The 23,030-nt window shown below is 35.8% G+C and overlaps 3 protein-coding genes and 1 pseudogene across 6 annotated transcripts; 2 read left to right on the top strand and 2 right to left on the bottom strand.

Annotated features, from left to right (window-relative positions):
- Positions 1-684: 684 nt before the first annotated feature.
- Positions 685-1,908, bottom strand: LOC140838415 (protein CYSTEINE-RICH TRANSMEMBRANE MODULE 6-like). The gene is made up of 3 exons (XM_073204694.1): positions 1,662-1,908; positions 1,361-1,526; positions 685-967 (listed from the first exon to the last, which is right to left on the bottom strand). Exons 1-3 carry the CDS (start codon positions 1,684-1,686, stop codon positions 922-924), a joined length of 237 nt encoding a protein of 78 aa, XP_073060795.1. The 5' UTR covers positions 1,687-1,908; the 3' UTR covers positions 685-921.
- Positions 1,909-3,552: 1,644 nt separating this feature from the next.
- LOC140838414 (UDP-arabinose 4-epimerase 1-like) lies at positions 3,553-13,248 on the top strand. 4 transcript variants are annotated; one of them, XM_073204689.1, is made up of 13 exons: positions 3,553-3,782; positions 3,999-4,175; positions 4,818-4,870; positions 5,560-5,641; positions 10,470-10,603; positions 10,994-11,107; positions 11,279-11,386; positions 11,482-11,573; positions 11,669-11,810; positions 11,981-12,075; positions 12,306-12,435; positions 12,599-12,743; positions 12,857-13,248. In XM_073204689.1, the coding sequence occupies exons 1-13, from the start codon at positions 3,719-3,721 to the stop codon at positions 13,084-13,086; spliced, it is 1,566 nt and encodes a 521-aa protein (XP_073060790.1). In that variant the 5' UTR covers positions 3,553-3,718; the 3' UTR covers positions 13,087-13,248. The 4 variants fall into 4 exon arrangements, with proteins under 4 accessions (XP_073060790.1, XP_073060791.1, XP_073060793.1 ...); XM_073204690.1 differs by lacking the exon at positions 4,818-4,870 and having other exon boundaries at positions 3,999-4,171; XM_073204692.1 differs by lacking the exons at positions 3,553-3,782; positions 3,999-4,175; positions 4,818-4,870; positions 5,560-5,641 and adding an exon at positions 9,694-9,841.
- LOC140838413 (protein PAT1 homolog 2-like) lies at positions 5,732-8,337 on the top strand (annotated as a pseudogene).
- Positions 13,249-13,427: 179 nt separating the features above from the next.
- Positions 13,428-21,733, bottom strand: LOC140838412 (heat shock 70 kDa protein 17-like). Its single transcript, XM_073204688.1, has 14 exons — positions 20,788-21,733; positions 20,091-20,323; positions 19,626-19,785; positions 19,032-19,277; positions 18,819-18,955; positions 18,390-18,729; positions 18,106-18,267; positions 17,554-17,625; positions 17,324-17,424; positions 17,168-17,237; positions 16,704-16,760; positions 16,522-16,583; positions 14,417-14,489; positions 13,428-14,083 (listed from the first exon to the last, which is right to left on the bottom strand). The coding sequence occupies exons 1-14, from the start codon at positions 21,559-21,561 to the stop codon at positions 13,880-13,882; spliced, it is 2,691 nt and encodes an 896-aa protein (XP_073060789.1). The 5' UTR covers positions 21,562-21,733; the 3' UTR covers positions 13,428-13,879.
- Between the last annotated feature and the right edge of the window lie 1,297 nt (positions 21,734-23,030).

The raw sequence follows: 23,030 nt of genomic DNA, 5'->3' as shown, positions 1-23,030 counted from the left end.
TTTTCAAAGTAGAAATTGATTTTTTTAAAAAAAAATTGCATATATGTATAATGTTTTTTTGCCATACTTCCAATAAAAAAAAAAAAACATACTGACTCTAAGTGACAATTATTCTTCCCGATAAAACATGAATAACCCTTGACGGCAAAATCACATAGGTCAATTATATTAACACGTGGACAAAACGCAATAAGCACAATTGCACAAATCCCCCATCGTCTGTTTCCATTTCCATTGTCTATCCACAAATGTAAAGTCAGATAATATTTTTCTCCTTTTCAAGTAATTATTATCTTATTTTAGTTTGCTGCATATATTGTATATAGTTGTTACCACGCTTACATACGAACACTTAAATTTGATATACACAATCTAAATATTATTTTTATGTTGACCAAATCAACTTTCAATTTCATCAAAATTGCGTTTGGATTGAATAAATTAGATTCGAAAAAGTATTTGAACAAATTATTAAAAATGACTTCATGTTTTCATGGATGAAAGAGTATGTCTCTTGTGAGACGGTCTCACGAATCTTTATCTGTGAAACATGTCAGCTCTACTGATATTCACAATAAAATATAATACTCTTAGCATAAAAATTAATACTTTTTCATGGATATACGACCCAAAAATTTTTGTCGGGATGAAATCTACTTGAGTAGAACATTTACAACCTAAAAGTCAAACAAATACGAATACTTACAAAATCATTCAGAAAATCTCATTCTACAAACCCAATTATTTGTAAATACACAATCAACAATCTAAATCCCCAAAGATTGTCATTATTAAACATTACATATCAAACAATCTATCCATCGCCCTAAAATCCCAAATACCAAATAAACTATTGAAAATGTGAAAATTTAAGTATACAATGAAGTTTGTAATAAATATGACGAGAGAATCTTCAGCTCCTCAAAAACAAACATCCAATGCACAACAGCAGCACAAGGCGGCGCAACTGCAAAATCAAACATTTCATTATAATTTTCAATAAATTTCGATTTAAAAATTTATATTTTAAAAAATATTCTAAATATCTTGCGATTCATATGATCGATTTTTAAATATAATATAAATTTACGATAAATTAATTAGAGGCAATAATTGGCATATTTTGTAGAAGTTCATGCATCAAAAAGCAACTGTAAAAAATTATATATTTGGTAATTTGGAAATAGATAACACTGTTTCAAATATAAAATTTTAAGACGAGATCTCGAGTCTGAGAAAATTAAAAAATCCTTTAATTTATAAAATAATTTATTTGTATCTATTTTCTAACTGTATCTGATTATTGAATCAACTTTTCATGCACAAAAAAAGTAAAATTTATTAATTAAAAAACACTAACCATCCTTTCCAAAAACCATCGCCTCTGGACTTCGTAGTTTTGGTCGGCGACGGGTTCGCGGCCTGAGCTTCGGATCCATCCTTCGTCGGGTAACCAGCAGGTGGCGGCGGAGCCACGTATCCATGCGTCTCTGCCGGGTACGCCGTGCTCGGTGGCGGATACGCCTCTGCAAAGTTTAATTTTAGACAGATCATCAGAATTTCACAATCAATTCACTCAAATTCCAATGCTTCCGCAACTTCATTTCGCCATAAAAATATCAAATAAATACATAGAGCTCAAACGTGTTTTCTTCAATTACCTTGAGTCTGGTTGTAATTACTCATGTTATTCCCGCGACTACGATCTAGAGCAGAAGATTAATTATATAATGAAATAATAAAACTTGAAGTGAATCTGTTTCATGTTTCGACCGTATATATATATAGACAGAGAGGGGTAGGATGTTTATGGCGAAGGTGGAGTTGTTCTTCGAGAGATTACGTAGGGACGAAGAAACCGAGGGGCGGCGACACCGCGTGAAGGCTGCACCGTAGGAGAAATCCAACAAGGTACGAAATTTATCGTTACGTACGCGTGGAACTAATTTGAAAGCGATTTTTATCTGATTCTTGACTCTCTCCACTAAATGGTGCCAAAATCAAGATTCCCCGTCCAACTTTTGTTCCAGTTCTAATATAATTTGAAATAAAAAACGATTATATTAATGACACCTCTGCAATTATTAATTTGGGCCAAAGCCCAAATGCGCTACGTTAGTTGAAACGGCCACTATAATTAGGGCCCAGTAGTTGACCGTGGCCCAGTATGATAAATACTTGTTTTCGCTAATCCGTTAATTACGTGGCCGATTTTACTCATAAGTAATCAATTAATTAATTGCAAGAATTTTCAAGAATAATTTTGAAATGTGGTTTTATAATATGATTTCGAAATCAAAATTTGTCAAAGACATATTGACGAACTAGTGCACCGACACACACATTACGTGTTTATACAATATTTTTTATAATTCATTTAACTTAAATTTAATTGATTATCAAAATATAATTATAAGAAATAATGAGATAATACATCATAATTTTGATATTTGAATTTAAAAAATAGAAAAAATAAAGAAAAAACAAATAAAGTAAGAATTGAACATATAACTTGATGTTTAAAAACCAAAGATTCTATCTACTAAGTTACATTGACTTACATTAAAGTTATAACACTTTATATATATATATATATATATATATATATATATATATATATATATATATATATATATATATATATATTAAAACAGATAATGACATCAAAAATTAGTTATTCTAAAGTTGTCATATTTAATAATACAATATAGATGATATAATAAAATGAGAGCGAGGTAATCAAATGATCAAAATGGTAGCCACACATTTTATTTATTTTTTAAATTCGAAGAAAATGTATTTCAAATCATTTTTAATTTATTTATTAGATAACGACTTTTTTTTTTTATGTCTATTTCCAAATTATGTGATAGTAGGGAAATTTATGCTATTCCACCATTATCTTGTGGAGCATAGCATTTGCATGTGATACATATGGAACTGAAATGAAAATGATCTTACAATATATTATTGTTCGATCTGGACCATACTTAAAAGTAATCTTAGGTGTCAAAATCATCCAAAACTGGTTATAAATCGGTGAACCAATAAAAAAACGTGTCGAATTGGTTCATTATTTTTTATTTTTTAGAAATTTTTAGGTCAATTTTTTTTAGTATTTGGTTGTTTATTATATTTAAAATCTTAATTAAGTTTTTAATGAATAATTTTTTATTGTTTAGATACAAAATTTAAGATTTTAATTTTATTAAATTATTAATATAATAATATTCCAATAAGCTAATTGAAAGATCAGATCGATTGAAAAGACGAATTATTCAACAAACATCCACCAAAATATTGCGAGTAAGTTTTTTGTGAGACGGTCTTACGAATATGTATTTATGAGATGGATATTCACAATAAAAAGTAATAATCTTAGTATAAAAAGTAGTACTTTTTTCATGAATGAACCAAATAAGAGATCCGTCTCATAAAATATGACCCGTAAAACTGTGTCCCAGAAATTTTTGCAAAACATTGTTTACACTAACCTATTCGTAGTATAAATGCAATAATTGGAATCTAACCCTATTGTCGGTCTCCCTCCCACTTAACCAAACCAAACCAATTTTTTTTCCTTTTTCCTCTCTCTCCCCATGATGAAGAAACAGCCTGCGGTGGGTTGCTTTGTCTGCTTCTAAACCCTACTTATCAAAATCTCTGTTGCAATTATTTGAGCTGGTTCCTGTATGGAATTATGCTGTGATTTGTGAGCATGGAGAGATCGGGTGGCGGAAACTTCAATGACTCCAGCAAGGCCTCCGCCAGTTCTGTTTCTGGTACGCATCTCAGATTCCAGCAAACTCTAATTAATTCAGTTTTTTTATTGGTTAATATTATCGGGTTCATTTTTTTTCTTTTTTCTCTGTTTTCCTTTTCTTTTTCCTTTGTTTCATCTTTTATTTCACTATATTTTTTAGGAAAAAGTGGCGTTTTGTTTGGTTGATTTGATGTCTGTAAGATTCCTGTTAGACTCACGTGTCTTGATATGGCAGAAGGAGTTCTATTCGATGCATCCCAGTACCCGTCTTTGGGGAAAGATACCGTGGATGAATTGGAGTCAGGGAGCCTCGAAGATGAGGTAGAGTGTGTTCATGAAATTGGAGGTGCATTCGGTGGCGAAGAAGAGTTACACGAGTATCATTTGTTTGACAAAGATGAGGTCAAGGTATAGAAGTTGTGCTGTATATTTTCACATCACATGCATGTTAAAATAATGTTTATTTCGTGTGTGATGTGGGCCTTTTAAAATTGACTGGGTTGGCCATGGGTACTGCCGTATGGATTTGGATAGGGGCGGGCATAGCAATTCTTTTTTATCAAATTCAATGACCATCTAGCCTTCTAATGGAAGACTATAAGAGCCTTTGTATATTGCATGTTATATTGTGATGGAGTGGCTAGATTCAAAAAAAGAGCTTTAATTATATGGAGCTTTTAAGATTTTTTAAGAGATCAATAGATTAGATTTTGACCAAAGATGATATAGCAGTTTGTTTGTAGAACAATCTCTCAAAAGCTATTATATGTTTTTAGTAGATTATTTAATTTTAGAAGGTTTTTATGTTCAAAGTTTTTATCACTCGCCTTTTTACTTAATTTCACGATCCACGACAGAATGGGAATGCCATCTATCTTTGAATATGGTAGAATTTCTGTAACACATAGTGGTATAATTTCTGTAGTTCTCGGTAGATGCATGGTTTTGTACCTTCAGACATTTAATTGTTTACAGTTTCTTTAACACCTTCTTCCTATTGCTATTGTGTGGTCTTCTTTGTTGTTGATTTACTTTTTGTTCTTTTTTCGGGTATCACGTTTTGGATCATTATCTGATATTGATGATCTGGCTACTACATTTTCTAAGGTTGTTTGGTTTGTGGATCCTGAGATTTTGACTTCTGTCTCAATTTATGATGCTGGATATGCTTATTTCTTTAAGCCAGTGGTTCCCTTTTCTGATCAGCTGTAATTTGTTTAGCCATTGTTCTGGTCATAAAATGGGTCCAACAAGTTATCAGTTAAACATGTATGTTGCATCTTCAGACATCATATGAACGAAGGGGGCAGGAGTGAAAGGAGGGGACAGTTCCTTAAGTATGGCTCTGGAATATAACTGATATCCGCTAGCTTGTCTTCAAATTTAATGTTTCAAATATTTGAAAGCAGTACTATCCAGGAAAATATTTTAACACTTTACATTTGGCTGTGACAATTCTGATTGACATGCAATAACTGTACTGGAAGAATGGGAACCAAGGCTGTTGTATGTTAACAAAATATAAAAGAAAAGAAATGGAAAACAAATATAATCAAGAGACCCTTGGCTTGAATGAAACTTCAAAAATTGACCTCGGTCACAAATGCTACTGAGAAAGGCGAGTATTCCAAATACCAATGACACTTAGTTTTTCAAAAATTTCTCTAAACAGTCTGCCAAGGTGCTACTGGTGCTAAGATATAATCCCGTATTATATATTTTTGTCCTGTATCAGGATTGCTCTGCCACCTGCTGCTTCATCATTTCACAATCTCATATAATTTTTTTTTCTTCAGTTAAATAAAGTTGTTTCTGGACCAAGACATCCTGGAATTATTGGTGCCCCCGGATCTGGATCTGAACCTTTCTCCAGGCAGAGTGAGTATTTATGGCTTGTCTCACGGAAATTCATGATCATTATTTTTTGTTAGTTAAGTTTCCACGGGCTTGATTCCAAACTAAAGGCAACTGTTTGTGCTTGAGATGAGCTTGAAGCCTGGTTTAATTTCATATACTTTTTATTTCTATATTTCTATCCTTTTTGTGTTTTACTTTAATTTGTGGCTTCCTAAAGACCTGATAATAATTCAGGTCCATCAGCCACAGAATGGGCACCAGAATTGGATTTTCCTGATCGGCTTGACCGTCATATGCCTGACACAGAATGTCATGAGGAAACAAAGAGATGGTCATTGCAGCCCTATCTTTCTACGATGCTTCTTCCAGAACATAAACCATTATACAGAACATCGTCATACCCTCGGCAGCAGCAGCTGCAACGTTTTTCTAGTGAGCCTATTTTAGTCCCAAACTTGTCGTACACTTCCTTCTCTCCACCAGGATCTCAGCAAGCTTCGTTATATAATTCACGTCATCGTTCATTGTCATCTCTTTCTGGTGGATCCCAGCCAAAGTTCTCTACACCAAACAACCCTCCACCATCTAGCTTTACTCAAAATTTACCTTGCTTGCCTCTTGGATTCCGTTATAACACACATGGGTTATTACCGGCACAGGTGTTACCCTCCCAGCAGCAGCAGCTGCATCTTTCATTTCAACCATCTGTAGCCCACATGTTTGTATTGCAGTCTGATATATACTACACATTTCCTTCACCATCACACTTTAGTAAATATGGATACTACGATAAAAGAGAGTCGAAACATAAATCAGCGCAGAAGGGTAGACATTCAGTGCGATTCTCTCAAGGGTATGATTCTAGCAGCCATAGGGGTGACAGTGATTTGCCACTGTTCAAATCGAAGCACGTGACCGTTGAAGAAATAGAGAGCATTTTGAGAACACAGCATGCTGACACCCATGGCAATGATGACCCATATGTGAACGATTATTATCACCAAGCCTGTCTTGCAAAAAATGCTGCTGAAACAAAGTCAAAATATCGTTTTCATCCTTCCCACCAAAAAGAACAATCTTCCCGGTTCCATAATAGTACTGATTCACAGCCTCATCTCCATGTTGATGCACTTGGAAGGGCTTGCTTTTCCTCGATTCGTAGACCTCGCCCTGTTCTTGAAGTTGACCCTCCGCTCTCTGCTTGTGGAGATGGTGGTGCTGAGCAGAAATTGACTGTGAGGCCTTTGGAACAGGAACCAATGTTTGCTGCGAGGGTTACAATTGAGGATGGTTTATGCCTTCTTTTGTTTGTAGATGACATTGACCGGCTCTTAAAGTTCACCCAACCCCAAGATGGAGGGATCCAGCTTAGGCGGAACCGCCATATGCTGTTAGAAGGATTAGCTGCCTCTCTTCAGCTAGTTGACCCATTTGGGAAAAGCAGTACCTCTGTTGGATTTTCTGACAAGGATGATATTGTGTTCCTGCAATTAGTTTCTCTTCCCAAGGGCCGTAAACTTATATCAAGGTTTCTTCAGCTTCTTTTACCTGGCAGTGAGCTTGTACGAATAGTTTGCATGGCCATCTTCCGCCATTTAAGATTTCTTTATGGGGTTCTCCCCCCGGATCCGGAAGCTGCTGATTCCATTAATGATCTTGCCAAAACTGTCTCTGTGTGTGTTGGTGGTATGGATCTTAATTCACTCAGTGCTTGTCTTGCTGCTGTTGTTTGTTCCTCTGAACAGCCGCCTCTTCGTCCAGTAAGGAGCCCTGCAGGAGATGGTGCCTCAGTCATCTTGAAATCTGTTTTAGAAAGAGCAGCACACTTATTAAAAGATCCTCAGTCTGCAATGAACTTTAGCACACCAAATTCCGCCCTTTGGAGGGCTTCATTTGATGCCTTTTTCGATCTCCTGACTAAGTACTGTATCAGCAAGTATGATAGTATAGTACGATCGTTAACCACTCTAAGCCTGCCAAATTCGGAGGTTGCTAGAGTTGTAAGCAGGGAGATGCCTATAGAACTCTTTCGAGCCTGCCTCCCACACACTGATGAGAATCGGAAGAATATATTAATGAAATTCGCACCGCGAGCCATACCTGTGACTAGATCCAGCAATCATGGTGGAAGTGGTGGACAAAAAAAATCCTGAATCAGTGAGAGGTTAGATGAGATATGTTGACTGTGCGTAGCAGCTCCTCTCCCAATTGTAAATGCTTTGCATTGGAGATCATTCCTTTTGCTGCTTCCTTCCCATTTGTGTTCCTTTTATGTTTGCCGCTGCACAAACATGGCATCATGGGATGATGTATTTTACTTTAGGCGCATTTTAATGCCTAGAGTTCTAGTTTTGGTATCAGTTACCGTAGAAGATTTCCCTCCACCTTCCCCTTCCCCTTCCACTCTCTTGCTGGCACGCTCATTGTGTGTTTCATAAAGACTTTAATTTCCGGTTATTTGTACGGCTATAGCGTCGTCTTACAGAACTCTGCATCTTGTAAAAAGCTCTTGAATGGTTTTTAATATGGAGAGCTTTAATCTGATGTATTTAATCTGTGTAAACTATGAATTTTTTCTACTGTAAGATTGTAATATAGAGTCGAACAATTTGAGAATTGTGACTGTATTTTAGTTCGTTTGGGGGCTCTCTTTTTCAACGCGTGGAGGTAGAAGCTTGTTGAGTGATTTAATGTTGCAGGTTTGGACTGGAATTTCAGCATGTCTCTCAGCAACTTGAATCACAAATAAACCACTCTTTTTTTAATATAGATTTTTAAAAGTATTATTTACACTTATAATTTAGTATTTTTGCCAGACTAAATCAAGAAAACACGTACTACATGCTTTTGTTGAGCATGTCGATAGGGACTCGGGGGACAGTAATATGTATTGTAATATATTAATGGAAACTCTGGGATATATAAATCTTTGGTTTTAAATTTATTTTATTAATTTAGTTGTCCTTCTAAAATAATATAATCAATTTTAAATTAAAAACGTTTAAAAAATATATTTATTTAAGTTTTTTTTTAAATAAAGCAAGTGCTTTCGTATCCAAATTGATCCTTTTCTGGCATTTGTGTTTTGATATCTTCCAATCACTCACCATCTTCTTTTTTTCCAATTTCTTTTTTATGGACACTTCTCCTAGTTGTGGCTTCTCTGCCAACCCGTTGACTTGACTGCCAAACAAGGAACAAATGGGAGACAGGGCGATGTTTGCAAAAATATATTATCAATATTTATTAATTAATCAATAATAATTTTATTGATAAACTCAATGACCACGTCAAAATATATATACTTTACAAGAATAAACAAATAGATTAAGTAATTAAATCGTTCTTCACAACTTCATATAACATAACTTGAAAGGAGTTATGATGCAAAAAGTCAACTCTCTGTATTTACACAACTATTTTAAAACAATAAATTTGAATGGCAATTTGGAATTTCATACTACCATGTATTTAATTTTCAACATCCTTGTATGGATAACATTTATATTTAAGTTGAGTAATCAACTTTGGTGTTTATTTATTAAAAGTGCTTCATTTTATTATAAAAATTTATAACAAACCAATTTTATCAACTTTTCAAAACTAAAAAATATGAGAAAAATCATTAGTTTGAAATAACAAATTTATCATATTTAAATCATTATTCTAATTTTACAAACACACAACACCACGTGTATTAGGAGACATTTGTAGATAATATAGATGTTATTAGATGTAAAATTAAGGAATTACTCGTAGACTTGTGAATTAACTAACCACTCTCTGTGCCGTTAAAGTGTCTTTAAAGTAATAGTAATTTAACCTGTAACGTAAAATAATTTGCTTGCTTGATAGAAATTCAACCTATACTTTACATACATAATATATATAGAGACGCACACTATATATATGTTTCAAGGTGGTTAATATTTTATGTTGCCTGATTTTGAGGTTGCTTTCTTCATGGATCGTTAGTTATGTAGTTCTTATACGCATGAAGAACGAGAATTGTCCACTTTTCTTTCATTACAAATTTCGAGATCTTCCTTCTTCACATTTATTATATATTTATATTTATTATTCTTGCTTTCATATTTTCCAGCAACCCTTTGACATTTAGACCAAATAATCAGTCTAATTTTCCTGTATAACTATATAATATTCAGTCCAGCTTCTGCTTACCGTATATTCTTCGTTTATTTTTCTTCTCTAATTTTCCTGGTAAGACTTATTCAAATCCTTGCTGTTTTTCTCTTTTTCTTTTTTGAGTATGATTTGTGATTGATTTCTTATTTCAATGAGGAAAAAAAGTTTGTGGGCAAGTGCAAATTTTATTGGATGGATCACTCTGTTTTTTCACAGGTCAATGATTCCATTTGCCATCTTGTTTTATATTCCTCACGACTGAAAAGGGTCGAGTTGATTGAGTTTGTTTCCTTGTCATTAGATTGTGTATGGTTTTTTTCCTTGGAAAAAAGATAATTTGTTAGTCAGATTAGGTGAATTTTGTTTCATAAATTGTTAGCATGAAATATGGATTGTGCATGATTCTGTTCCATATGGAATGATTAAAGATTGAGCCTTTGGTTGCAACTTAGGACGTCTCCAATCGTCCGATTAATTCGAGTTTGCTGATAGCAATTTTATTCCCTGTTGCTTGCTTGACTGTTGCAATTCAGCCCTTCTTTTAGGATTGGTAACGCATTCTATACTCATTGATCATAGAAAATTTGTTGTGGTATCAAGAAATTGTTGCAATTGTCATTAACATCAGATTGTATTGAAATTAGTATTCTTCATTAAAAGTTCATGTTTTTATCTCCTGGTGATGTGCTTGAGGATCTTACAGGGTTCCTGGGAATGGATTACATGGAGAAGCAGCGCACGAGCAACCTCACAAAGAAAATTATCTTGGTTGCTGGAATCACCGCACTTTTTCTTTTCGTGCTTAATCGATCACCTGTTACAAGTAGCTCAACCAAGGTAACTGGTGGTTAAATTTGTAGCAGCTGCCATGATTGAGTAGTGACATTCGTTTTTTTTTTTTGCTCTGTTGCTCTGAAATGATTATGCTTTTTGAGTACTTAAGATTCTTTTGAGAAGGCTGCTGCCTGCACAGAAGCTTAAGTGCATCATAGTCATCTCATTATTTTTGTGAGCATATTTCTGACCAGGCGTGGCATCGGCAACTATCCAACTACCCTGTTACATCTTATATTTTTGTGCTTGTCTGGTTCAATGTTATATGCATTTCCTAAACATGTTTATAAATTTAATTTTTCTTAGGCTACAATATATACTCTCTTAGTGTTCAGAAGTTGTTCTTGCAAATAAAATGAAGTTTTCTGACTTGTGTGTCTTGATTGTGTTCAGTTCTCTCAGCACGAGCAAGGTGTAACCCATGTTTTGGTGACTGGTGGTGCAGGCTATATAGGTTCTCATGCTGCTCTTCGACTTCTTAAGGATTCGTATCGTGTATCCCTTGTGGTATATCTCCTTTTAGTCCATTTCATTACTGTACTGACTTGATTTTAGTTCATTTCATTACTGTACTGACTTGATTTTTCAGCTGATGTAGAAAAGTTAGAACATGTATTTGTTTTGATAGAAAGTTAAAAACGTTTTCTCATAATGTATTTATGATGTAAATTTTGACAGGACAACCTTTCTCGTGGCAACATTGGAGCCGTTAAAATCCTCCAAGAACTTTATCCAGAACCAGGGAGACTTCAGTTTATATATGCCGATCTTGGAGATGCAACGGCTGTATCCTCGAGAGTTCTTTTGATATGTACTTGGCCACCTCATGTTTCCAACTACATTTTCTGATTTGATTTTCCTTTTCCTTAGCTTTCTATTAGGTAAATAAAATATTTTCAGAGAATGCATTTGATGCTGTTATGCATTTTGCTGCTGTTGCTTACGTCGGTGAAAGTACAGCTGAACCTCTAAGGTACATATCTCACTTTTTTTTGAATTACAAGGCTTGAGTTTTTGTCATCGCAATAATTTTGTCCTACTACATGTGTGTTTTCTTAATTTTTTCAGATATTATCATAATATTACATCAAATACGTTGCTGATTCTGAAGGCAATGGCTACACATGGTGTAAAAACTTTGATATATTCAAGTACTTGTGCAACATATGGAGAACCTAAGGAGATGCCAATAATAGAAACCACTCCTCAAGTGAGTAACTGTTCCTCGAGTGGTTAATAGTTATCCCACCACTTCTAAAATAACGTTGTGAAGTACTAAAAGACTCGAGTATATTGCTCTTGCTCACTGAAAATAGGGAGAACTAAGAATTTAGAGTGTACGCTTAGATTTGTGGCTGATGTTAGTTACTCAAAGTTCAGGTACCTATTAATCCATATGGAAAAGCCAAGAAAATGGCAGAAGATATTATACTGGACTTCTCGAAGACATCAAACATGGCTGTCATGATCTTAAGGTCTGTCAGCACTTCTCTTCCTCCAACTTACGACAACTATAACTAAAAAAGAAGAAACTGGAAATATAAAAAATCATTTACCACAATATATTATGTTTATAACGTAACTTGTCCCAACGACTAGATATCTTTATCATGCCCATATAGGAGTTCCAAAATGGCATTTATCATACACAAACTATACATCATGTGCTCCCAAGAAGTTTTACATGGCATGATATTGTGATCAGGTACTTCAATGTCATTGGCTCAGACCCTGAGGGACGTCTGGGAGAATCTCCACGACCAGAATTGCGAGAACAAGGAAGAATATCAGGTGCTTGTTTCGATGCAGCAAGAGGAATCATTCCAGGGTTAAAGGTTCTAGTTTCTTTTTTCTTGTTTCAGTCATATGGACCTATTGGCAACGGATGCATAAAATAAAGAAAAAAGATTAATAATTTTCCTTAAATTTTCATGTGTTGCACCTCACAACGGTGAAAGGTATTATGCAAGAAAAGCTCACATTGTTCCCTGATTGCAGATAAGAGGAACCGATTATAACACGACTGATGGAACATGTGTGAGAGACTACATTGATGTCACAGATTTGATAGACGCACATGTGAAAGCTTTAGCTCACGCCGTACCCAGCAAAGTTGGTGTCTACAATGTTGGAACAGGGAAAGGTCAATCATTCCACCTATACTTAAAACACATGCGAAAATATTCACACACAAAAATTCAAAGGTTTCTATTATACTGGCATTGCTTTAAACTGAAGTCATTGCAACAATCACAGGTAGTTCAGTTAAAGAATTCGTGGAAGCATGTAAAAAGGCGACTGGCGTGGATATAAAGGTGGATTACCTAAGCCGACGGCCAGGGGATTATGCAGAAGTTTATAGTGATCCTTCCAAGATTAAGAATGAGCTTAACTGGACAGCCAAATATACAAATCTTGAACAAAGTTTGAGTGTGGCATGGAGATGGCAGAAGGCACACAGAAATGGTTATGATAATAATAATTAATTTTAGCTCTTGAAGTTCATGATGAGGTGTCTGAATGAATAAATACAGTTTTCTGAAGGAGCATGTTGTTTAAATATGTGACAAATACATTTACCATACTTAGATCGGTAAGGGTAATTTTGTTTTTAGTTTTTAATAGATCAGTTAAACATGCTGAAGTAACTTTTGTTTTGTTCTCCAACGTTATAAACTAAAATCTGGTTCCTTGGAAATGAGGGTAATAAAATATACTGCACAAGTAAAGGTTCACATCGTTACAAATGCTAATGAAGTGAACTCAACTTAGCTTCAGTCATCCTTGCTAACAGCTGGTAAGGAAATAATATCTCCATAAAGCATGGTGGAGAATAAAACGACATCTAAGTTAAGAAAGAATTTCTTGTTATAGACTTTTTTTTCAAGATTCCACATGACTGGTATAACAGAGTCCCACAATATTACTATGTGGATTCAACCTTGTTTTCCTCAAATGCCAGACAAATTCTTTCCATGGCCAAACAAACCCTCGTAAATGATCTGCCTGGCCATGATCCTAGAAGCATCTTAATGTTACAAGTATAAAGATCATAAATAAAAAAAGCAAAAGGTGCCTTGACAGGGTAGGGTGGGGGTTTGAACCCCGGGTCACGTGTCTAATAATCCGATGGATCAGAAGCAAGAGCCCGTCACCAAAAATTGGGTTCAGTTCTGTGATTTCTAAACAATTCTTATACCATTTGATCTGGAGCTGGTTTATATATGTTCTCGTATTGCAGAATCACTAGCTCCAATGTTTTGCATCTCTAAATGGTTGTTACAACTCATCATGTGCTGCGGGCTCAGATTCTGCTTTGTCATCACCCCCAGTGTCTGAATCTCCTGTTGCTTGGCTATTTGAAGCGGTTGTCTCTTCAGATGCCGAATCTGTGGCATTTGCTCTATCAGTAGAGCTTCGGGTTTCTATCTTCGTAGGTTTCTCAATTGGCTTTGGCTTGGGAATTCTGTTGACACTTTCAACCTACAAAAATCAGCATAAAGAGAATAAACATCAGCAAGGAACTCAACTGCCACGATCACAAGTACTATACTACATAAGTCATAACATCATACATGAAAGTATCACTTTGCCAGTCGTGAGACCGAAATTTACTATGATGATTGTTTTTTTTTGCACGGATTAGTAAATGAACTAGTAAATATGGTGTGCATAATTAATGATTTAACAAAACAAGGACTTGACGAAAAACTTCCGTTTGTAACGAGGAAAAAATGTCCAAGTTCTGAGGACTAAAAAAAACATGGATGAGCTACGGACTTTAAGCAAAGAAAAGGCCCAAATAGACAGAGATACCTTGTCCTGTAGATCAAAAACCTTTGAATATACTTCTTCGGATGTAAAAGCGGGTGTTCCAAATACGGAAGTCCTGTTGAAGATGACGGTGAGAGCTTGATCATGAAAAAAGTTCAACGAATAGCATGATCCAGAGTAATAAGAGAATGAAGCATTCCATTCCACGAATTTGACAACTATTCAATCAATAACTTTACTGGACCAACCTACCCGCATACACACGTAAGGTAAAGTGCAACTTGCTCATCAGCATATTCTTATCAAATGACTTCACATATTACGTAATATAAGAGCTGCCCATGGGTTTCATGTTATTTATTTCAGTAAAACTTTTTAAACATAAAAAATAAATGACAAATTTGATGCATAAAATAACAGGGTAGTTATGTTTTCACTTTGAACATTTAATTTTTTTTAAATTCACTTAAATAACAAATAGACTTAATTAAGAGGCAACAACGTTAATAGGGACTTAGGTTGACCAGTTAAGAGAAGGCATCTAGGATCACACCACAGAACCACCCTCCATTCAACTACTTGCAACTTAGGTTGACCAGTTAAGAGAAGGCATCTAGGATCACATCACAGAACCACCCTCCATTCAACTACTTGCAAATGAATGACAATTTTTTTTTTATAAGAAACATATTTTATTAATAATATGATAAGAAGGATTACATAGTGGACTAGTGGTCCACTCTCATAATGAAAAACACGAAAACAACTATGTCAATGATACACATATTCCCAACTTCTCAATAAATCTAGCGCTGAGACGTTCTTAAAATCGTGATGATTGTCAATCCACAACGCAATATTAAGCTTAATTCTGTCCCAACATGTCACCGCATTTTCTTCAACATCTTCGAAAACCCTTCTGTTTCTTTCAAGCCATGTAGTCCAACATATGCACTGAACAACTACAAACCAAAAAATTCTGCCCCTTGTTCCCGTATGCTGTCCCAAGTCCATATTTAATAAATCATTTGTTGAGTTAGGCATCACCCACACCAAATGAAGTTCTTGCAAAGCTCTATACCATAGGGATAATGTGAATGGACAGTGAATGAGCAAATGATTCTGAGTTTCTGTATCATTTCTACAAAGTGCACACCAATTAGGTTGCAATGCAATCGATGGCCATCTTTTTTGAATCATCTCCGAGGTAGGTAGCTTACCCAATGACACTATCCAAGAAAAGAACTGAATTTTTTTTGGAACCGGAGTTTTCCAAATAGCAAGGGAAACTGATGGAAATGGGAAACGATTAGTAGGAAAGAACGAATCGTAAAACGATCTTACCGAGAAAACACCGGAAGGGTCCCCTTGCCACTGAAGAAAATCATCTGCCCCTTCTACCAAACTCACCGAATCTAGACTCATTAATAACTCAGACAAAAGATGTAACTCCTCATCCCTGACAACCCTTCTGAAATGAAAATCCCAAGACAGAGTAGACGACACACTATCAAAACATGCAAAATAAGAAATAGGCATGTTATGGATTGAAGAAAGCCGAAACAAAGCTGGGAAAAGTTCTTTGAAAGAGGAATCCCCCCGCCATCTATCCTCCCAAAATCTCACTTTATTACCTCCTCTCACTTTAAATACAACCATCTGTTTAAAAGTTGGGTAAACTCGGGAAATGAACTTCCATGGGCATCTAAACGTGACATTCAACGCCAACCCTGCATCCCACATGTTCTCTTGTAACCCATATTTGCTCACTATTATCCTCTTCCACAATGACTCACCTTCCACAGAATCTCCACCACCACTTTCCAAGCAAAGCCTTGTTTGCAAATGAATGACAATTGTGATTCCCAACTTTAATCTCCTAAAGCTACGCAATTAGTTCTCATTACTACATCTGTAAGCCTGAACATTTCTACCTTCTTTTTCCTATGGGCCTGATTTCAATATAGGTCAGTTTAGAATAAGGAGATTTTATGAAGACCAATCAGCCCAAAAGATTTAGAAAATTACTTCTATTATAAACACTCAGCAAAAAATAGTAATCATACTAGCCAAAGATTGTAAAAGCTAACAAACAACCAAACATTGCCAAATAGGTGATGAGAAACAATAAATAAAAGGTGACTAACTTTCTCTGTTCAGCCTCCTTGTCATTTAACCAATTCTTTAACTTCTCAGCTTCTCGTATAACCTGAAAGACCAAGAATTAACACAAACTTCTTTTTTCATTTAACAAAATTCATAACCATATTCATTTGTCAGAGTCCTCTGCAATATGCATAAATGTTTATTGAAATAAAGTTATGATCACCTCATCTATTCTCTCTCTTGGTAGCCAGGATTTGTTTTTTTCCCATCCCTGCACGACCTAAAATATGTGTTGACAGACAAAAGGTAAGACACCGACCTATTACTGCATGCCCGAGCATATTTCCAAAATTCAAAAAACATGCTCTATCTGTTAGAAATTCGTCATTAAAAAATATCAATAACATTGAGATTGGGAAGCAATGAAATTCAATTTTGACCCTCATGCAAGCCCAGTTTCTGTCGAGTTTTATGTATTAACATGGAAATTGAGTCAATAAAAAACTTACTGCATTCAATAGTTCACCAATTTGCACTGAATCAGTAAGCCCAGACTAAAAACATTTCCTCATTATTTTCCATCGCTTATAGGAAAATATTTATGTGTTTGCCACAATTAGCACTGTTCAGCTATCTTAGAAAGAGACATTTTACTAGAGAAACATCAAATCAACAAATGTATTACACCTGTTGCAGCTCAGTAAGATACTTCAGCGCATGTTCTGAGGCAGCAGGTCGTGCCGTAATCTCATTATACCTGCATCACATGACTAATGTAACAACTATAATAGTAACATGGTAGTTTTTTCTGCTAATCTGTTTAAACTAACCACAGGGGCGGACCTAAAGTATATGGGGTCGCCAATAGCTTTCAACATGTCTAGGCGTTCTTTAAATTCATTTGCAGAAGCATCTTCGTCATCCATATACAACCAATCTTCCACCTGGAAATAGGCCATTTAAACCAATATTTTGAAACAGTACTTAACTCAAATACGTGCCTCAAGAGTTGGAGAGAGAGAGAGAGAGAGAGAGAGAGAGAGAGAGAGAGAGAGAGAGAGAGAGAAACAAACCTCAGCTAGTTTCTCCAAGAAGGACTGTCGCTCTTCATCTGAAGATATTTTCACAAACTCCTCAGATTCAAGCTATATCAATGGTTGAAAGAACACAAGTCTATCAGGTGCTCAAATAAAAATAAAGGGCAAGCTTAAAACAAATTACAAACATAACTAGTGTACAGTATAATAATATCCCACCTTAACTGGAAAAAAACCTATACAGTTAAAGAATGCCAGATCATGAAAGTAAAAGTAGCTAAGCATGACGGTGATACAGGGAAATCCACCTAAATCTATTCAGCACTCTAAGGTGTCAATGAACAGGTGCATGCAAAGAAACTTTCAGTAGCATCTTAAATAATGTACAAAAGTAGAACCAGTATAAGCATTAATATGTCAACTCATGAATCAATCACACAAATCACACAGATAGATAGATTAAAGCGCAAAAAAAGATTTAAATAATCAATGGGGCTATTCTAGAATAACATCCATCAAACGCAAAAATATTAGAAATAATAAGATAAATCGATTGGCATGAACAATCCAACAAATTAGAGTTATCACCTTGTCTTTAGTAGAATAAATGTATCCTTCCAAGTTGTTTTTCAATTCAGCAGTTCTTTTCCTTTCAGCGTCCTTCTTGTCCAAAGCTTCTAACTTGTGCTTAGCCAGAGCCAAAGATTCTTTTGAGAGAGGCATTCCAGCCCCTTTTGTCTTCTCAATAACCTACAAGAAAGATACAAGCAGAATTCTAAAATGTAATATTACTGTAATACAGATTAAATAAAAATAGTTTAAAAGGTTATATAAGAAAAGCACTGTACGGGTATAATTTAAATATTTAATACCTTGAGAGCAACACGATAAGTTCTCTTCTTCAGCTTCTTTTCAGTGCCCAGATCAAACGTGTTAGAATTGTCAACACTCGAATCTGAATTGTTACTGACACCATTATTCATTTCCAACTTATCACTGCTGCTATCCTCCGAAGCATTCTTAGAACCAGCATCTGTAATGTTGACAGTAGCAAATGTCGAGTTGTCCAATGTGAGATTCTTGCGTGGAACTTCTACCCATTCAGTTATTTCAATTACAGCATCTGCTCGATCCAAGGTAAATATACCACTTCTACTGAGAGAGAAGTGTAAACTGGCTTTAATTGGGGAGGAAATGTTTCGTGTTGAATACCTGGAGACAAAGCAGGCATTAGAAACTATTCGTTCATAACGAGAATCATAGTCCGATGAAATCAAATTTCTAAGTAACAACATTCTTACTTCTCACTGGCATCTGTGAGACCTAGGACATCATATTGTGCAAACGTCAGAGAGGGTGTGCCAGGTGGTATCATCTCTTCACTTTCATATGCAAGTGAAACTTCAAAATCTTTGTCGTGAACAACAGACCTGAACATCTGCGGTAAAAGTAGATGACATCAACTTAGCACCAAGGAACAAATACACCACTTTGCTGTCAAAAAAAAATCTTACTTTACTAGGTAACTTCTTCATTCTTGGTACGATCAGCTGCCGGGTGGTTTCATCTTTCAAAAGACCATCACCATCCAACTCAAGCACAAATCCATAAATAGAACCATCAATCATTCCTAGCTTGCGGTTTAACTTGATTCCATCACTTAAATTTGCAGCGTGCAATGAGGCACCCAGAACAATAGCTTCATCAGCATCAAGATGCTTGCTCAACTCTTTCCTACCAAGAAATTCCTGAAGTTTGGCCTGCAGAGGAAAATGTTTGGCTTGGTTCGATCGAAATCATCAAGTACAAACAGGTATGAAAAATGCTGTAAATGGCTGGTCATATTTTCCTTACACTTCTATAAAGAGCATGACAGCATCTATGGCCAGATATGCAAGTCAATTAGTGATAAAGCATGAATTAATAAATATTTGTTTGACTTACGGTTTAAAGTTTAAACCTGAAGGGTATAATGACAAAGCATCATTCCAATTTCTGATATCTAAATGTATTTGAAGAACTTTTTCAATGGTAGTTCAAAAAAAAACCTATTTGCATAAGCTCTGTCATTAAATAACAGAGCTCTATTAGTTGGATCTGAGAAAGACCTGCAACTTTGGCACTCGAGTGGCACCTCCAATCAACTCCACTGCATAAAGATCATCTACCTTCAGTCCTGAATAGTTGAGAACTTTTTTAACAGGGACAAGGGCTTTTTCCCAAATATCTTCACAAAGCTCTTCAAACTTCTCACGGGTTATTGTGCTCCTGAGGAAAAATACATTACAGAGAGGAATGTCAAGGTAACAAGCAAGAGTTCATTCTTGAACAAGAGTCAGCTGGAATCTCTAGTTAAAAAAAAATGTAGGCGTGTGATATTCCTGTTCACAACACACAACTCAGGTTCTCACACAAGTATGTTAATCCATTAACTCAAACCAGCTCAGAGTTGGTATCTCCTGCTGTCGATTTTCATGGAAGTACTTTGAAAATGTAAGATGAATTGAAAAAAAACTGCCTAAACTAGAGAAACAAGTAGAAGTAAAGACAAATCTTTCAAGCTTGAGACTGACCTAAAGTCCAGATCATCATAAAGGGATTCTACAGAAAGTGGAGCCATCAGATTAGCACTTAAAATTTCTTTTGTGCGCTTAACTTGTTTCTTCAATTTGGCCATTGCCTTAGGAGAGTTTCTAATGTCAACTCCATTTCCAAGCTGTTTGTTGAATTCATCAGCCAAATACTCCACCAACCTCAGTTCCATGTGCTGACCACCAAGTTTTTCATCCCATTTGACATCCTTCACCTGGAACAACTTCCACAATGTCAAGCTATTCGAAGTAGCACTTGCATATGCAAAGTTTTTGGAATTAGCACGATGCATGAAAAATCTGTTCTTTCTATATGTATAAACACATGCCAGGATGCTCTGTGACATACCACATACATATCCATATTCATAAATAAAAAAGGAGTCCTGGTGGTAATATTTCCCATTAACAACTTTACATTTTCAAGACACGCAAAACAATCTAAGGGCTACAGCAATTTATCTTAACACGAAAGGTCATAAGGTGCGTACGAGTACTAAGGGTTTAGCATTATTTTTTAAGATCAATGTCATAGAATCTATTCAAAAACATGGTTTGCTATTATCACAAAGGCAATGGCAAGAAGTTAAAACGGTGAAATAGCCATCTCTCAACCAGTATCAAATTGTCAGGAACAAGAAATAGCAATAATCAAAGTCTGCTGGACCAAAAAATTCACCTTAAATTGATTGATGGATACAGTCTTGCCGAATTCCTTAGCATTATAAGCGGAGAATTCCACCAACGCAGCATAAGTACTGCTGGCGCCCATGTCATAAAACAACACTTGCCTCGACCCATTCGAAAAATCCTTATCAATCCCATATTGCAATGCAGCACCAGAATACTCGTTCACTAAAGCTAGCACATTTATCCCAGCCAAGTCAGCCGCCGTCAACAAACTCGTTCTCTCCGCCACCCCCATGTATGGCGGCACAGTGATCACCACGTCCTTGATGGTCGTCCTCGCTTGCGTCTCCGCCAATCCCACTGCATACTTCAAAATCATCGCAACCATCTCCTCCGCCGTGAAATTTGCAAATTCCCCAGCGCCATCTGTCTGAAAAACCGCCACATCCCTTTTTTCATCCGGCTTGATTTCGCAACTCAGATAGAGTGATCGAAGAAAATCTCGAGTAAAATTGTACGGTTTGGCGAGTAGTAAGGGTAGATGAGAATACACTTTGTTGGGGTAACGAGCTTGAAGGTTAAGCGATTCCTCACCGATTAACCTCGAACCTGCGTGGAAAGAGATAAGATTTGGGGTCTTTCGCTTCGACATTTCGTTAATAGCGATAGAGATCGGAGCTTGGCCCGGTTTGAGATTGACAACGGCAACTTTCAGCGATTCCGACCCGAGATCTATGCTCGCCACCGCCGATTCAGATAGAATCAAATTCAAGAACAAGATCGATACGAAGAGCAACACGCGAAAACAACTCGCGATCGCCATTGTCGGAGAAAGAATGCAATGATCTCAGCAGGGCATGAACACAGACCGGAGAGCTGATAATATGAATTGGGGGGGTTTCTGGAAGCGGGGTTTTTTTGTAAGCGTTGCGACGAATGGTGGCAATACACGTCGACTAAAGAACACGTGTCGCGATCGGATTTGCTCGATGTGTTGTGCTTTGCCGTTGCCGTAGATCCTTGGATACCAGAATTAATTCAGGGGAGTAGACCGTAGAAAAGACTGATGACGTCAAGGACAATTTTTAAACTTATTTGATTATAATTCAAAATAAAATCTGATGTCTATATCAGTATGTAAAAATATCCGGTATATGTTGTTTGCTCTTATGTGTTTTTGAATGTTTTATTTGATGAATTCATGTGTTAATTATTTTGGCTTAGCATATTGAGCATTGAATCTGTTGACGACGATTTATGTTGATTCTGTTGAGATATATTGAATAATTAGAGGGACGAATTAGATATGATTAGCCACATTCTCATATGACAACTAGGGACAAGCGACTTAGCTAATCGCATTCTTGATGCTACATGAATGGACGAATGACGATTTGATGATGCATTCCTGGCACAGATGACCACTGTTACTGTTGTTGATGTTATTTGTTTGAACTGTGTTTGATATCTGTTATTCTATTGTTACCATTCATGCATCGCATAACATTGCATTTTACTTGATATTATTACATGTCATTTATTTATGTCATAATTTACCGGTTTGTCATACTGGGATCCGACCCCTGTTTTTTTTTTATGTTTTGGTTGTTTTTGATATCACAACATGTTATTCCAAGAGATTTGATGCGTCTGGTGGAGCATCAGTAAGTGATACCCAGTAGTTGAGTCGATTTGTATCAGAGTCTCCTGATATCTATGTATATTATACTAGTTTGATAATTTTGCCAGGGAGATGCCCCGTATAGTTATATTGTGATTTTTTATGCTGTTTTGGATTATTTGTGATATGTTGTGTCTAGTCCTGGCTAGTACGACTGTAAGATATTGGTATGTTTGATTGTGAACTTGATGTTATTTCAAGCGTATATTGTTGTTGTTATTGTTGTTGTTGTTGTTGTTGTGTTTTCAGAAAATTTTGGGATGTCATATTTACGGGGTGGTCGTGCCAAAATTTTTGCAGCTCAAATGAACATTTTAAACTCGTTTCCGCTATTTACACTAATTCATACTTATTGTTTGGTAATTAAATATTAATTAGAAGAACGAGCACTCACATATTTCAGGTCTGCTAGACCAGTTACATTTTCTTTCTAACTGTATCATTCGCTAGTCATTTTAATCACTATGCTATGAGATACTCTCAAAATATTTCAGCTCGCCAAATTCCAGATAGTGCATGGGGTGTTCGTGCAACTTTCGTAAAATGTTGAAGTCTAGAATATCTATTTAATTTTCAGAAGAAAAAAATGAGCATTTTCGTTATTTCACGAG

The sequence above is a fragment of the Primulina eburnea genome, chromosome 8 (assembly GCF_022965805.1).
Source record: "Primulina eburnea isolate SZY01 chromosome 8, ASM2296580v1, whole genome shotgun sequence".
Taxonomy (NCBI): Eukaryota; Viridiplantae; Streptophyta; class Magnoliopsida; order Lamiales; family Gesneriaceae; genus Primulina; species Primulina eburnea.
Note: the sequence above shows the minus strand (reverse complement) of the source record. Positions and strands in the feature narration are given on the sequence as shown.

Bases quoted from the DNA above. Each gene is read 5' to 3' on its own strand.
- LOC140838412 (XM_073204688.1), bottom strand. From the start codon at position 21,561: ATGGCGATCGCGAGTTGTTTTCGCGTGTTGCTCTTCGTATCGATCTTG. The intron at 17,626-18,105 runs GTGATAACTCTA...CCATTGATATAG, and splicing joins TTTATTCTACTAAAGACAAG to CTTGAATCTGAGGAGTTTGT. The intron at 16,584-16,703 runs GTGATCATAACT...TTGGTCTTTCAG, and splicing joins CAAGAGAGAGAATAGATGAG to GTTATACGAGAAGCTGAGAA.
- LOC140838414 (XM_073204689.1), top strand. From the start codon at position 3,719: ATGGAGAGATCGGGTGGCGGAAACTTCAATGACTCCAGCAAGGCCTCC. The intron at 4,871-5,559 runs GTTGTTTGGTTT...TTTTTTCTTCAG, and splicing joins TGGCTACTACATTTTCTAAG to TTAAATAAAGTTGTTTCTGG. The intron at 11,387-11,481 runs GTATCCTCGAGA...GCTTTCTATTAG, and splicing joins ATCTTGGAGATGCAACGGCT to GTAAATAAAATATTTTCAGA.
- LOC140838415 (XM_073204694.1), bottom strand. From the start codon at position 1,686: ATGAGTAATTACAACCAGACTCAAG. The intron at 1,527-1,661 runs GTAATTGAAGAA...TAAACTTTGCAG, and splicing joins TAATTACAACCAGACTCAAG to AGGCGTATCCGCCACCGAGC. The intron at 968-1,360 runs GTTAGTGTTTTT...TTGATTTTGCAG, and splicing joins GATGGTTTTTGGAAAGGATG to TTGCGCCGCCTTGTGCTGCT.